This window comes from Pipra filicauda, unplaced genomic scaffold, assembly GCF_003945595.2.
Source record: "Pipra filicauda isolate LSUMZ 115617 unplaced genomic scaffold, ASM394559v2 scaffold208_size1342795_pilon, whole genome shotgun sequence".
Classification (NCBI taxonomy): Eukaryota; Metazoa; Chordata; class Aves; order Passeriformes; family Pipridae; genus Pipra; species Pipra filicauda.
The window spans coordinates 795417-811962 of NW_024104319.1; the positions used below are offsets into that span (position 1 = coordinate 795417).

Genomic DNA, 16546 nt, shown 5'->3' on the forward strand with positions numbered 1-16546 from the left:
GCAAACCATGAGTTCCCTATTCCCCTGGAGAGGTCAAATTATATTTCTTTTGGCAATTATCTGCATCTCCAGCAAGCTTTGCACTGTAAGAAAAAAAAAAAAGAGACTTCTTATCCTGCAGTAAACCACTCCCTATCCACTGAAGCCCTTGTATAAGGTTCTTGTAGAGACAAACTGACTGGATTAGAGCTTTCAAAATAAGATTAAATAATGCAAAAATAAAAATAAACTCCAAAACCCTAAAGCAAACAAAAATTCAACAACAACAACAAAAAAAGAGCTTTCACATGTGATAAACAGAGTCTATGGAAAAGAAATGTTATGTCTAATCTAAATTACTGTAGTGTTCTGAGGAAATAATTTTTCCAGCCTTGTACTAAAAGGAAGGTTTTCACCTGGCAAAGCAAAAAACTGCAGGAGGCAGGAAGAAGGACGAGCACCTTATACTCCATGTTCTGATCTTGTGAAGTGTGCACATAAACAGAGATATATTCTATGGATTTATTTATGCTGCCAGATACATAGCCATAACATAAATTCTTCTAAACTTATACAAGCAACTGCACGTGTGCATTTCCAGGTCTCTGCCATTGGCTTCTGTAGAAAACTAAATGCAGACTTTGGAAACAGTAGAAATCATAACCTGCTTTGGCTAGGAGCACACGTGCTCTGCATCACTGGAAGACGCCTCTGGCCTCATGGGAACGTTCTGCAGCTTGACCCCATCCTGGTGATCATGGAGCAAAACTGTATTTTCACTGAAACCTACGAGCAATTCAACTGTAATTGTTACTGTGGAATATGTAACTTTTCTTTCTTCTTACCCTGTTTTAGCTGCTTTGAAGTATAGAACTGACCCAGATTTTCTTAGCTGAAGGTGCAGGTTGGGTTCTGGGGGAGAGATTTTCCACAGGACCTAAGAGGCTTAGGAGTACAATATATACTGTACTTATCTTGGGCCCTGTGGTCATGAGTCAGTGCACTGATTTCAGTCAACCCTCCAGCTACCTAAAATCAGTATTGTGGAGCATCTGATCCTATACTCTTCTTCAAAAGTCAGATATTCTCTGCTTACTCTGGAGATTCTTCTCTGATTACAAGATGGAAACTTTGCTAGTCAGTAGTAATTTGGTTATCTCCATTACCGAAACTTTCAAAACGTCATTCCTCTCACTGAGGCTGACTGCATAGCTGTAAGGCATTGTTTTAATATGGATGCTGCATATACAAAAGGAAGAAGGTTAACATATTTGCAAATACAGAGAAAATTAAAAAATGTTTTCTGCCAAGTATTCTGAAAAATTCATGTGTCTGTTCTTTCTTATAGAGCTTTGTTTTCCAAAGAGTAATAACTTTGTTCACAGACTGCTGTTCACACCACCTGAATGTAGTAATGAGAAAAAAGCTTTTGACTGGGAAAACCATGGAGTTGAGCAGTGAGCAGAATGGCCAGTTTTCTTCAACAGAGTCAGCATCTGTAGTAGATTGAGCCAAAACATGTTTCCCATCTGCCTCTATGCAAACACAGGCAGCATGGGGAAGAAACAAGAGGAGTTAGAGATGCACACATGCCTTCAGGGCTGTGATCTTATTGGCAACACAGGGAGGGGGTGCCATGGCTCCTATAGCTGGATGTCAGAAGAGCAGAGTTTGACCTCTTCAGGAATCTGCAAGCAAGCAAGCAAGCAAGCAAGAGCAAGAAAGAAAGAGCAAGAAAGAAAGAGCAAGTGAGTGAGCGAGAAAGAGAGAAAGAATGGAAAAAAAGAATAAAAAGAATGAAAAGAATGGAAGAATGTAAGTAAAAACAGAAGGAAGGAAGGAAGGAAAGGAAGAAAGAAAGAAAGAAGGAAAGAAAGAAAGAAAGAAGAGAGAAAAAGCAAGAAAGAAAGAAGAAAGAAAAAAGAAAGAAAAAGGAAGAAAGAAAGAAAAAGGAAGAAAGAAAGAAAGAAGAGAGAAAAAGCAAGAAAGAAAGAAGAAAGAAAAAAGAAAGAAAAAGGAAAGAAAGAAAGAAAAAAAAAGAAAGAAAAAAAGAAGAAAAAAGAAAGAAAGAAAAAGGAAAGAAAGAAAGAAAAAAAAAGAAAGAAAAAAAGAAGAAAAAAGAAAGAAAGAAATCACCAATCCTGCTTGCAGCATCAGTCCAGCTGATGGGATGTCTGGGCTTCTGGGACACTGCCCAGGCTTAGTGGGGGTACCTTTTTATAGAAAGGTTTCCCTGCCCTGAAGAGGCTTCTTGCTTTCTATGCAAATTAGTTATCATTGGCAGTGTGTTCTTCCACACCTTTTTGGAAATGAGTTGGAGGGCTTTGGGGGTCTTGGATGGTCCTGATCCCCCTTACAGTCCATGCTCACTTCTCGGCCTCATTCCTGTGCTTGTGTGGTACTGTGTTGTGTTCATCTCCAGCAACTAGAACAAGGATGTTTGTCCTGGGAAAGTGCTGCCCTACCTCCGTTATGGCCCCTTCTCCAGCCACATCTTGTTCTTTCCTGTGGCATAGAACAAGGGAGAATGGCCATAAATAGAAAGAGGACAGGTTTGGACTGGAAACTAGAAAGAAATTCTTTACTGTGAGGGTGGTAAAGCGCAGGTTGCCCAGATGAGTTGTTCATGCCCCATCCCTGGAAGTCTTCAATGCCAGGTTGGATAGAACTCTAAGCACCCTGGTCTAGTGAAAGGGGTCCCTGCCTATGGTGGAGGGGTTGGAATGAGGTGATTTTTAAGGTCCCTTCCAACCCAAGACATTCTGTGTTCTTATGATCTCCCTCTTTTAGCTGTGTTTGTCTGGTCCTATCTCCGTTGAGACCAACGGAAAGATTCCCTTTGATGTGAGTTTGCAGGAAATTCAGAGTGGCCTCTGTAACCAGGAACCTGATGCAGTTCTGTTTTTCACTTAAACAGCAAGCAATGGACAGATGTCATGTTGTTTCCAATTGAAAGTAAAGGAGCAAGGCTTCTTGAGTACTGATCAGATCTCTGAGAGAGAGCAGTGCTTTATATTGCACTCTGTCTGTTGTGGAGCTTCAGAAAAGCAAATTTCCTACCTATTGCTTAGAGCACCACTACTCTTGGATGCATAGATCACTGGGTATTCCAATTGGAACGCATTGCAATCCTGCAGCTAGTTAGAATGAAAACCAGATACATGGTTCTTAGACAGTAGTGTTGCTGTGGGGCAGAAGGAAGACAACCAGATTCACCCAGTGTCACCAGAAATAGATGCTAATGGAAGGCAGATGAAGATGAGTAATTTGAAGTCCACATTACATCTGATCTGTGCTTGTGGTGCAAGAGGAAAATTGCAGGCCTCTGTGTATCTGCCAAGGGAGCTGCCTGAGAGGAAAAGGGAGATAAGACTGAAGAGAATATGGGAAGACATGAAACAAGATAGGTCATGAATGAAGAGCTGCTGTGATTTTGAGAGGGCTGAAAGCCTGAGCTAGCACAGAGTAGCAAGGCATGTGTAGCCAGAGGGAACTTGTGGGGAGATGGAACCTTGGATGAGGTAAAGGACTCAAAGGACAGAAGCCTGCTTTACAAATAATCTCTACTGGAAAGCTGGCTGAAAAACTGACAGTCCCTGAAGAGATGGTTCGGGAACATCTTTTTCCAGGAGAGATGAGGCATGAAGCAGAAGCTGCTCATATATCCATAGCCCTGCCTGTGCATCTTGGGTGTCCTCTATCCTTAGTTTTATTGTCTTCCTTTCTCTCTGTCTGCCACCTCTCTCCTGAGTTATGCTCCTGTTTGGCTCACACGCAATTGAACAATGCAATTTAGGACTGCAGTTTCCAGACTCTGCCTTGTTCTTTTCCATTATTAATCAGCCCTCTTCCACTAACACATTGACAAGGTCAGCAGAGCTATGCAGAGGCCTGTGGAGACAAGAAAACACCCACACCTACACTCACACCACACCCACACACCTACACATACCTCCATGGTGCGGCAGGGACTGAGACACCCAGTACTCTCTCTCATACCTTTCATTCTCCACCACAGCTTGAAAATGGCATGGTTGCCCATGTGGCAGGTTGTGATTTTTTGTTCATTACTCCTTATGAAGCACAGAGGTTATCCAGGGTCAGCATGTCTGAGTTGAAACCATCTGTGTAATTATAACAGTGCATGGCAGAGCTTGCAGTGGAATGGATAAATTTAAGAGACAAATATAGTATCCTCCTTTCGTATGTATTAAAAGGCTTCCCCACAAGTTTTCTGGGGACTAATCCTGTCCATCAAACCAGGGATAAATGACCTGTTTGGAAAGACAAGAAGACCAGGACAACCAAACAAAAAGAGCAAATTTTCACACAAAATGAAATCAAGAGATTTGAGGTGGGAAAAAAGCCAGGGCACTTTGTTGGACCAGATCTACATCAAAGTAGGCTCTGTTCTTCAAATAGTCATGAGAACCAAGTACCCAGTGCTCTGGCTTTCAGCACTGTCACCTCCTGTAGAAAACCCTTCTCTCATTCCGCCACATCCCCAGCTTAGGGGCTTGTAGGGAATAGATGCAGGGGAGAAAAAAGAGGCTGTTTCCATTGCCACACAAACACATAGTAGCACTGCAGAAAGATCTGTAACCAATACCATAGCATCAGGAAAAAATTCGGAAACAGATGACAGTCCATCACAATGGGCAAATACTTTCCTAAGCCTCTGACTCAAAACTGCCTCACTTTTACCTGAAACTTAAAGCCAGAGGCGTGTTTGACAAACTGTTCACTCACAGAGAGACCAAACAAATCACGTAGAAAGGCTTCAGGCTTTTATAAATCAAATAAAAGGGGAGTAATTTTCTGTACCCTGCACTCTCACATTTGTGGAACTAACCCTTACCTATTGCTCCCAACTTGTTTCAGTCCTACATATATTCCTGGCAGAAAATACCATGATTTAATGATGGGAAGACCTAAATTGGGCTGATGTTCTCTTTGGGAATAGAAGAGAAAAAAAGAACTTCGCAGACTTGATAAATACAGCCCAAAAAGACACATGAACGATAAATATTTTTGCAGTAGCTCTGTCTTTTCAGTTTTCCAGATTTTTTCTTTGTTTAAGGTATTTATTAAAGAATCGGCTTAGACATGAAGAGAAATGTTTTAATTGCAAAGGGTAGCTAAGTTCCAGAGCAGCTGAGAGTTCTTCATGAGCTGAAGTCTCTAAGAAAAACTATTTGTTCAGGTCAAGGTAACCTTTGAGGTGAAATCGTGTGTGTGTGTTGCCCTCCTAGTCTCTTTTCTAACCATGTGCTTTCAAGTCTGGCTGAAAATTTTTTGCTGTGTGTTTTTTTTATTTGATTGGGTTTGGTTTTTCTCTTGTTTTATTTGGGTTTTTTTGAACTGGGGGTTAGAATAGGAATGAAATTTAATAGACAGGGCTGTGTAAGAATAGGCAAAGTCTCCAATAGTTAGTATATTAGGCAAGATAAGGAGTAAGCATTTAAATCTCTCACTAGCTTTTCAAACCTTAGCTAGTAAATAAAATAGTAATCCCAGAGATGCCTGTATCTGCTACACCTGTTCAGACATAGATTTAATACCACCTGCAGCTACACAAAATCACTGAGAAGAAAAACTCCCTGAATAGATGTGTAACCAGAATCGTTCATAATGCCAACCTTTTCCCAGAAACTAAAACTCAGTGCTATCTGATATGTGGTTTTATTTCTTGAGGTATAGATGGAAGGCCAATCTCAGGCTCTCAGAGCACCTTGGGAGGAGGAGCTGTTTCCTGAGGGAAACAATGAGCAATGTTGCCAGTTGCCATAGTGAAAACAACCGTCCATGAACAATCCGTAGTGCTGTGGGTGGTGCACAGCTGTGTTGCCTGGTTCCTCTATGCTTATCTCCAGATTTCAATCACCAAGATGCAGCCATAATGGAGGACTCTTGATTGACAGCCATGAAACATACTGGCCAGACAGACCCACCTAGGACATACTGTACCATTACAAAATCCCAGCTCTCTCTGCCTTCATGACTTTGCCTTAGCGAGGCGTGCATCCTACTCCGTGCCGTAGGCTTCACATGCACACCCTAAGTTAGCTGAGCTGTGTGTTAGAGTTGTGAATATGTCAAGTTAGTCAAGGGAACATAGTTCCTTTCTCTGCCCAAATGACTGATATGTGCCGTTGTTTATCTTCTTTACATTCCCAACAGCTGATGCTGCAAATCTGTACTGCAGGACATGTGTGTAGTTCCAAAAGCACCAGTTCTCATTCCCTTTTTTGTACAGATAACTAGGAACAAAGAAAAGTGTACAGTGAAAATATTCAATAAAGAAAGAAGCTGGGACTATATAAAGTATATACATAATAATATTTAATGGTTTATAGAGACTGTAAAAGATCATAGTTCAACCATGGCAATAGTGATACAATTATGTGAGTTACTATAATAATCGTAGCAAGTAAGTATAATAATCTTAGAGCATACAATCATGGTAAATATTAGTAGCATAATGTTATTGTTTTTGTGTTGTGGTTAACCCAGCCTGCTAAGGTCAGCACTCTGTTGGTCTTTTGAATCCCCATAGAGTGTATGGAAGTCAGAGGAGAGGCATCCTGCCTGTCTTGTCAGTGGAAATGTCCGTTCATCTGGGCAGCAGTTTGTTCTCAGACTCCAGGATCCTCTGCACTAGTAATCTTCTGTTGATCACACCATACAGTCTTTGAGTTTTCTTTGCGCCCCCCTTCTGTATTTCACTAGCTTCTCCAGGTGCATCAAAGGAGGCGGATTCAAATCTGATCCAAAGAAAACCACTCACTTGCACCTTGGTTGCAGCTGTCATCCTGCAGCCAGTTCCATACCTGACCCAAAAATAGGCAGTTACTTCTGCAAGCATCTCAACTGTGTTATTAGTGTTGATTCATTCAGTGGCCTAGATATTTGCTGGCTAAATATGCTCATTTTAGTAGCAATGGTTAGCTTGTTATAGGAAATTGTAACTATATTTGTGGTCGGTTGACATTTTACCTGCAGCTTCCCTTGGCTCAACAGTCCTCTACTCCTTGACACTCTTAATGTCATTAGAGTTTGATCAAATTTCCAGCATGTTTCTAGTTCAGGCACCTACTTTGGCTTCTTGTGAAAAGCAGGAGGAATAGTGAAAGAAAGAGATGGGGAGGAAGCTGATAGCAGCATGGTAAGTCTGGTCTTTTCCTGCCAGTATTTCTGTAACATAGTACACAGTGAAAACAATCTGCATGTGGCAGTATAGTAATGATTTTAGGAGTAGCAAGGTGTTATACATACTGAAAATGTTTCAGTGTCTTGCTGGGTTAGGTCCATGATTCTGCATATGGCAGAAGACATGAATACGTGAATGAAGGCCAAGCAGGCAATGGTACAAATACAACATCATGATACAAATACAACATCAAATTTTGTGGGGTTGAACCTTGGATAAAAATGAAACTGTTCTCATCCTTCAAGTTTGTTGGAAGCAAATTTTTTTGAATGCAATATTTCCTGTCCCCAGGAAAGTCAGAACACTGGAAAGATTGTTTTTAGTCATATTTTTAAAATTTTTTTGTTGACTCCACCTAAATGATTTCATGTGAAGACACTACTTTAAAATTTTTGCTCGTATTAATATTTTCCTTGTATAATTTTATTTCCTCTGAAACAATTTCAAACCTAAAGTATGCCATTTTATGAAACTTCACAGCTTACATTTTTTATTACAAAAATAAAAATACTGCCAGGTTTAGATGAATTCTCATAACTGGTCCTTTAAATTGCTTTTGATGTAATGTCATCTTTCTCCAAAAGGAGAATACCTACGTCCAAAATAAATTTGTATTTGAATGCTATATATATGCTAGGGAAAATGTCTTTTTTCTACATGTTGTAGCATTACTACAGGTAGGAACGAAGAAAAAATAATTTCTGTATTTGGCATTAGCGTCAGTAAGCTGGAACAGTAGAATCTACTTGTCCTTAATGCCCTTTTACAGTGAGCAAGCTCTTTCCAGTCAATGTATTACCAGATTCCGCAACTGCCCCGTAAGACTGCCCGTAAGTTGTAAAATTTAAGGTCTGTCTAGGACTGTGCAATTCTCTGATGGCAATCAGTGAGGGCTTCCTAAGGAAACATGTCAGGACAGGCTGACAAGTACAGTGCTAATTTCTTTGTGGAATCTTTGATCTTCCCTCTGTCCTAGCACACAGTAGCGCTTGAGTGGTTGCTTTTGCTCCACAGTTTCCCGTGGCCTGGATGTTTGTTCAACAAGTTCATGAGCTGGAGGATCAACACATGTTGAGCTGATAACTTGTTTCGAGATGGAGAATTTGAAAGCACAGTAACCCGTGTGTTACTATGATTTTTGTTGTCTCCACTGCTGTTCTTGTCTAGCTGGCATAGGAAGGTACAGTCTGTAGACAAGTTACACTGGGGATCACCTAGAGACATCTACCTGTGACTTGAGAGGGAGAGTGAGTATCAATCAGCCATACAGACTGACCACAGTCTAGCATTGCACGCCTTTCCCCCTGCATGGTAGCGGGTCCTATGCTTAATCTCCTCTGTGGTGTGCAGCCCTGTAACTACGGGTTGATCAAATGCTTTCTTTGTCCCAGATATGAATGGAGACATCATTTAACATCTCTCTCATGAAATCTGGTCTGACCAGTAGGTGCAAAAATCATAAGACAAATGGCCTTAATGAACATTCTGGCTTGAGAGAATTGATTTAGAGCGTTTTTGAAGTTACTGGTTTCAACCTTGTAGGCTGTCATCCTAAATATTAACGATGATGGAGAAAGGAAGCAAAAATATTGCCTTTGCTCGTAAATGCTTGGAAGGAAATGTTTCTCGTCAAACCTAACAGCCCTTTGAAATCAGAAAGTCATGACAGCAGGAGTGCACTTTTTGCTTTACTGGTAAACATTTTGGACTATTTTTAATTGGAAAAATGAAAAGAAAAAATAGTGAAAATAGCATCTACTTCATGTCTATTCAGTAGTACCATACCAATGATAGTTGAAAATATTGAGTACATGGTACCAGCATAGTTCTTTAATGTTTTTCAAATAATATCTAATTTTCTTTTTGATGTTCTTTTCAAGCTTATTCGTGCAAAATGTTTTGCTGGCCTTTGCATGGGTTTAAGTTAGTTACTTTATAGCTCCGATGTACTAAGAACAATCTTAATTCTATTTGGTACTTTAATTAAAATTTGGGCATAAGTAAAGGAATGGCTTTTACAAAGCAATAATTTTGAAACTCATAGCTGCTACAGCAAACTCGAATGCCTTTCCTCTTCCTCACAAAGGTCAAATTCCTCCCTAATGTAGCTGAAATGAAAGGATTGTAAGCAATTGTGCAGGTGCTTTTGATATCACTGGTGGCTGAGGAGCTGATAGGGCAGGAACAGATGAAAGCAGCCATGAAGGCAGCTGGTTAAAAGGTAAAAAGACTGAGCAGAAGAATGTTGCAGCCAGCCTGTGAGCTGTGGGTCTGGGGACCAGAATTATCCTCGAAATGTGCAGCTGGCCTCTTTGCAACACAGCTGGGCACTGAGAAATGGGAGACTTCCTGACTTTGCATCACGATCAGAGTACCAAGAAAGTTTAACCTCCATTTATCATCAGAAAAAGTGGAAACAGTCTGTTAAATTTGAATTGGTCTGAATAAACAGAGTAGGTCTCTGAGCAACCTAGTCTAGTTGAAGATGTCCCTGCTTAGTGCAGGGTGGTTGGACAAAATGGCCTTTAAAAGCACCTTTCAATCCAAACCATTCTACGATTCTGTAATAGAGGGTAGCTTGCAGGTATACTTGTTCCTGTAGATTTGCATGTGACAGTTTGAGCTGATTTTTTTGTTTTTACTTTGTAGCACCATAACATTCAAAACATTGCAAACACTTAAGGAAATATCAGTGTAACCTGAGGAATACTGAAATGTATGAAGACTATTGACTTTGGTTTGGTTGTGCAGAAATTGTTTTCCTTGGACATGCCTTCAAACTAGCAATTGGAAGGGATGTCCTAGTCACTGTGGGAACTGAGATATTACAGCATTTCTCTCCCTAGCCTGATTCACAGATGCATATCTTTACTTCTCTATTAAATATAGCATTTTGAATGTAAAATCATAAAATGAGATTCTGGTTACTCGGGTAATGTCTTAGTGGAGTGCCTTTAATTCTCAGTGGGAGTAGCAAATTTCAGGTATCTGTTCTACTCACAGGCTTAAGGATGTTTCTCTTCAAATAGTATGGGCCAGCTGAGTTTCTAATGAAGGTTTATTTTCACAAAGAGTTCTTTCTGTCTCACTTATACAAAGAAAACATGGATGAAGTGGTATAGCATATGTTCCACATGAAAATATCTAAAGCTGTCATTTTTACTGCAGTCCTGTCTGTCCTGTCTTGTTTGCTTGGTTTTGTTGATAATTATTTTTTCCCTGAAGTTTTGCCACATCCATAAACCTTTACAATAAAATGCTTCAGATGGAATTTCAGAATCATGTTGGACTTTGGATTTGAGCATCAGACTGTTAACTGAAGAGAGGAGGACCAACACCAGTAGAATGTCACCCTAAAACTTTAACACAGAGCTTATATTCTCTTTACTAGGCCCACAGCTGCATAGTCCCAGTTTCTCTCACGTGCTTGTTTCTGAGTGATCTGAGCAGCTGACTATCTTGTCTTGTGAAAGCTGTCCATCCATTGGGCTATTCTTAGGGACAGGTTGGGTTTTGGTGTCTGGGTAAAAGAGCAAAATGAGAATGTTAACAGTGATGTTCATACTGGAGAATATGAGGCACCATATGCAGTGGCTGACTTTGTCAGCCATCCTGTTCAGTGGGTGACTGACAATGTGTTATCTCTCTCCTGCAGTATGGGATAAAGAAGAAGGAAGAAAAGGAAGCAGAGGCCCAGGCTGCACTGGAAGCTAATGCTGAAGGGAGTCTGACACGCCCAAAGAAGGCGATCCCTCCTGGCTGTGGGGATGAGGAGGAGGAGGAAGAAGAGAGCATTCTAGACACAGTCATCAAATACCTACCAGGGCCCCTGCAGGACATGTTCAAGAAGTAATAGCTGCAGACTGTTAGATGGGCATAAACAGTACTGCAAAGGATTTCTCTTTTGCCCAATGGGGATTTACAATCTTGCCATCCATCACGCAGCCCTCCCCACCTCTGCCCTCTACTGCTCACTAGGAGTCCCTTCGCTTCCATTCCTTTCTAACAGCCTCTTTCCCTTTCCTCCACCCCAAGACTTATCCATTCCTTTTTTGTACATAGTCTCACATCCAGTAGATGCCTCTGAATGGATGTAAAGATTAAAAAGCTGCAGACTACACAACTTTTATTATAAGCCATAGTACTATGTATGTTAAATAAGGCAACTGCACATCAAGCATAGAAAAGGAACAATCTCATTTCCATCCAGAGCAAGAAGGAGTGTTCACTAAGTATGAACAGTGGCCTCTTTAATTTTTTTAATTATCTTTTTTTAATTATTATTTTTGATAATAATTAGTCATTATTACAATGTTCTTGTTGATTAGGTCACACTAGCCATTTTTTGTTGACCACATCTGCTCTTGGCAGGGATATCTGTTATCCCATGGAAGCAGAGCTTTTCAGTTTTAATTCCATTGCTGACATAAATAAAAGATCATTTGTAAAGTAAATCATGCATGACTTACACAGCTGACATCATGCAGAACTGTGGAAGATGTGAGTCATCTGCCCTCAGATGCTGTAGAAGTTAAATGCCTCAGAATCTAAGCAAGAGTCATGTTGCTTTGGGAATTAGCCATACACTTAACTTGAAAGAGCATATTGGTGAGACAGTTGCTATACAGAGAGCTGAGACCACAGGAGAGTGCATGGTGCTCTGGTAGAGGACCTTCCCAGCCCCTCTGAAGCCAATGACCAAGTACTTTTGCTGCTCTGTTTAACCCTCCTCTTTCTGCCCAATACCGTATTCAACACTTGCATTTCCAGCACTGTTTGCAGGCTGGGCATTTGGGTTTCCAGCATATTGTTGTGGCTGTGTCATGCCCACCTCTTCCTGCAGTGTGTGGGTGTGTGTTGTGGCTCGAGTGTTAGTTATGGCCCTGGAGATCCAGAAATTCGAGATATGCCTGATATGTATCGTGTTAAATTACTGCCTTGCCTTGGGGAGGTCACTTATTTTTCTGCCCCAATGGCAAAATGTAGGTTTCGGTCTCTGCTTGCTATAAAGGCATGAAGTGAGGGTGCTTCTCCAGTACTGTGCAGGAGCTAATTAATATTAGTGCAGAGTGTGGTATCCCTTGATGCTAATAGGTTGGGAGGAAGTCTCTTTCTCACCATTTTTTGTTGCCTTTTGCAGATACAGGTACAGAAGGCTTCTCAGTACAGCACTGTAGGTATGAAGTAACTACAAAAGATAAATAAAATTCTATGGGAGATGTTGACTTGGTAGTACATGCATAGATTCAATACATAGACAGACTTATTTTGAACATAGATTCTCACGATTAGGTATCTGGCTGGTCATCTCAAGAGCTAATCTTGAAATTTTGCATTTGGCTATGTCTCTGTAGTTGATGCTCTGAGAGGATCATGCCATCTCAGTCTTATGGTCTTGTAAAAGAAATCAGGATTTGTCTGTTGGAACTAGCATTACTTATCCCTGTCCTGGAAAAAATAAAAATTTCCTAAATATATGGAAGAGATTTGAAAGCCGATACACACTTTCAGCTGGCCATAGAAAGGAGAACAATCTCAGACACTTCATCGTGTACCTAAATTAAGCATTTTACTTCAGTGGAACTTCTTAGTTGCACTGGTTCAGTGGAACTGAGTTTGGGCAAACATCTCAATATTTTCCTGAATAAGAAATTTTAGAAGATATTTATCATCTTTTCAGGTAAGCAGACCAAATCTGCACCATGGTTAAGGCAGTGAGCTTGTGAGCTCTGTGCCTTCCAGTAGCATCTCTCATAATAGGGGAAAAATAGGAGAAGAAATACAGCATTACCTCCTCACCCAGTTCTTATTCATGTATTATAGTCCTTGCTTCTTCCCAAATAATTTTGACTGTAAGTTTCTGCTGAATCCAAGGTGGACTCTGAGGAAGTTTGACTGATCTACAAGTCAGAACAAGCTGATAAAGATGCAACTTATTTCAGGCTGGATCTTCAAACAGGACATGCTCATTCAAGTACAGGCTGCCAAAGGCTATCCAGAGGAAAGAGAAAGCAGGTTTTATTCGTTTGGATAATGTCAGTGGGGTTTTTTTTACCCTAACTTTCATTTAAAGCAAGATGAGTGTCTCCCTTTTAAGACTTTTAATGACCCAGAACGCCCTGTGAGTAAGTGCTTGGATATAGCACAGCGGTGTTGAACAGTGTACCATTTTCGAGGGAGAGTGCCCTACTCACCCCATGCAAACTCAGCAACTAGTAATCTGAGCCTATTTAAGCAAACCTCAAAGAATTGAAAACCCTCCTTTTGTCGCAAAGGCAGCAGCTCCTTTTGATGCTCTACCACAGAGCACCCCTGAAAGCTGCAAGGCAGAGTCTGGATCTTTGCTTCAGCCCCTCATTGGTAGTTAAATCTCCTAAGTTAGATCAAACTGACATACAGATATCAATACTTTTGCAGTGCCCTCATTAATCTTCGTGGCCTGCATCCTCCAATACATAAGTGGAACCAGAAATCTGCCTCTGCTAAAAGAAACATGTCCCTTCATATTGTCCCCTGGCCTTGTGCTGGAGAACTCTTGCAAACAAAGAGGATAAACTTACTCCATTTTGCTTTGGTTTTTCCCTACCACTTGCTGGTTGACCTTTTCCTGATGCCATCCTTGACTCCCTTCCTCATCCACCAAATACTGTTCCTGAGACAGTATCAGAATTTTCTGCCTGGCATCCTCCTGATTATTTTCACAGTCTCTCTGGCAGCTTGATGTGCATGTTTGTGCACATATGTGTGGACACTTGGGAAATTAGAGAAGAAAGGGAGAGGAGAGATAAAGGAGGAGTGTTTGGTACAGTTTTTCTAACTGCCTCAGCAGTTGTGCCATTGAATGACTGGTCTACAAGTCAGGATCTTGTGTGGCCTGTGCTCAAATTTCTTAAGCAGGTACTGCTATCCCTGGGCTCAGAACAGTAAAAATACTCCTTTTGTGAGCCGAGCTCCTGAGCTGTGTGAACATCTGGATTGAAACACTTAAGAAGTCCATAGGAACTCTCTGCTGAGTCTGGTAGGCCTTATGCCAGACTCACAAAGCAGAAGGGAAAGGGAAGGTGGTTTATTAAATAGTGTCTACTGAGTCTTTTTCATTATGGGAGCTTCCCAGCTCAGCCATGTCATCACTTCTGTGCCTCAACATCTCCAGCAAACCTTCCTCCATGGGCAGCAGACGGTTCAGCCAGGTGTGAGCTGGTAGTTCCCATTTTCCTTTACTTTCAATTAGAAACATGACAGAAGATCTATCATAGGTGCTGGGTAGGTTTTGCTTGGTTTTGCCTCACGTGACTCTTGGCACGCTGCATGAGTTGTGGACCTCTCCTCAAGTCATTCCACTGTCCCTGAAGTGCCTAAGCCATGCTGAAGAGACTCGAGAGCAGGCACTCTCCCCTCTCTCCTGCCCATCTATTTCCCTTCCCACTCAGAACTGGCAACAAGGTACACAGACACCTTTGGCTCATGTATGGAAGTGAGAAGAATTTTCTCAGACAGTTTTCCCCTCGGCACTCAAGCAGGTGATGAAGCACTTAAACAAGACCAAAGAGAAGCATGGTTCATTGTTTGGATTCTGAATATCTCTTTGTCTTTTCATGACATTGTTTTATTTGCATCACTGGTCTGTTCAATCTCAGGTATATGAGGTATTTTAATTTTATAACAGGTTTTTATTTACACAGAAAGGTTGGTGGCTAGACACTGCAGTCATTTTCCCTCACAGCTCCAAGACCTTACTGGTTAGTTAAAAAATAGTCAAAGGGCCTTCACATTTGGAGGGTAAATGATTTAGTTTGCCATTGACCTTGTAAAATCACATTTGTATTTAGAGAAAGCCATATGAAATCAGACTGCAATATTAATTATGAATGCTACTCTTGTGTTTAAAATGAATAAAACAAAATGTAAGATCATATGCTAAATCACTTTGGAGTTCCTCTGTCTATGTTTCTAGTATCATACATTGACTTAGATCCCTCCCAGCCCCTCTCCTTCATCAAAAAAGACCATTCCAATGCTGCTGAATACATCTTTTTGCCAAGCTTACTGTGCTAGAATAAGCATTGTTAGAAATTAGTTGTTGTGATCTAAATGTAAAGTCTTATGTATCTGAAAGTTGTCTGTATCTGTTCTGAATATATGTTATCAAGATAACTGTTTCTTCATGCACTGAGTTAGTAAAATGTTTCAGTATTGTCATTAAAAAATTGCCTGTTTTCTCTCTTTCTCTCACACACACAGCAAAATTCAACTTAGCCATGCATTTTCTAGCAAAACTGCTCCCCAGCTTTCTTTCAGATGCATGCAGCACTAGAAGATGATTTAAAGTAGAAACTTTGTGAGTGTGATTTTAATTTGTTATTTTTCTGGTACTTTTTCCTGCATGATATGGGTAAATGGTATGATGTTCTTTTAAAATGGAATCACAGCCAATAAAAAACCCCAGTGATTTCATAAATTGTTTGCAATGCTTTCCTGTGAAATTGCTACAAGGCTACACTTTGAAATCAAAGTATGGTTGCTGGTATACAAATATAATGCTAACAGACTAGAGAAGAAATATGGATGCTATTTGAATAGATATGCTCATTTTTTCAGTGTCAAAAACACTGGTGAGATTTGACATCTGCAGGTGATTATCAAATTTTAAATCAGTTTTGCTATTAGGAGTTAGTTTTCCTTAGAGGAGAAAAACAACACTCCTTTGAAAGAAACAGACATCTAACTAAGGTTTAATGAGAATATGTTTGGATCTTAAGACAAAAAAGGTAAAACACTAATTTGCAAGGACACCAAATGTATCTCGGGATCCAGAATTTGTGATATATATATAAAACTCTTTGGATAGCAAGTTACACACAGCTCAACCTCATTTTACTTGCTTGGGGACAAATCAGTGGTTGTTATATTCAGCATGAAAGTGTTGCATCATGTTAGAAAAAGATATTACCATACATCTCATAGGAAAAGCTGATACCCTTTCCCCTAGGAAAACTCTTCCTTAGGACCACTGCATGGTGATATAGTGTTGTTGGGTATTTTTGCTAACAGAAGCAGCCACAGGACTGTCACAGAGAATCAACTCATATGTTACATGATGTAACACCCACTCGGACTTTGAGCCCAGCACTGCCAAAACTAACACGTGCTAATGCTACTGCAGGCTGTGAGTTCCAGGGCAGGCTCTCCATCTGCTCCAAGTTCCATGAAAGGTCTATGTTTGAGGAAGATGACAGGGCAAGAAAATATTTATCACTGGTTCCCCTAAGAAACAGCCAGCTCCAGGGAACCAGAATAATCATATCAGACCAGTGTTGTTGAGGAGAAGGTTCAGGTACCAAAGAAGGGAAGCAGATG

General features: G+C 40.6%; 1 protein-coding gene across 1 annotated transcript in view; it reads left to right on the forward strand.

Moving 5' to 3' along the window:
• The window catches only part of CPLX1 (complexin 1), a 111974-nt gene extending 96327 nt beyond the window's left edge, over positions 1–15647 (forward strand). Inside the window, exon 4 of the mRNA XM_027745194.2 lies at positions 10845–15647. Coding sequence (XP_027600995.1) covers positions 10845–11042 — 198 coding nt within the window. The 3' untranslated portion in view covers positions 11043–15647. The remainder of the gene's footprint in view (positions 1–10844) is intronic.
• The last annotated feature ends 899 nt before the right edge of the window (positions 15648–16546 follow it).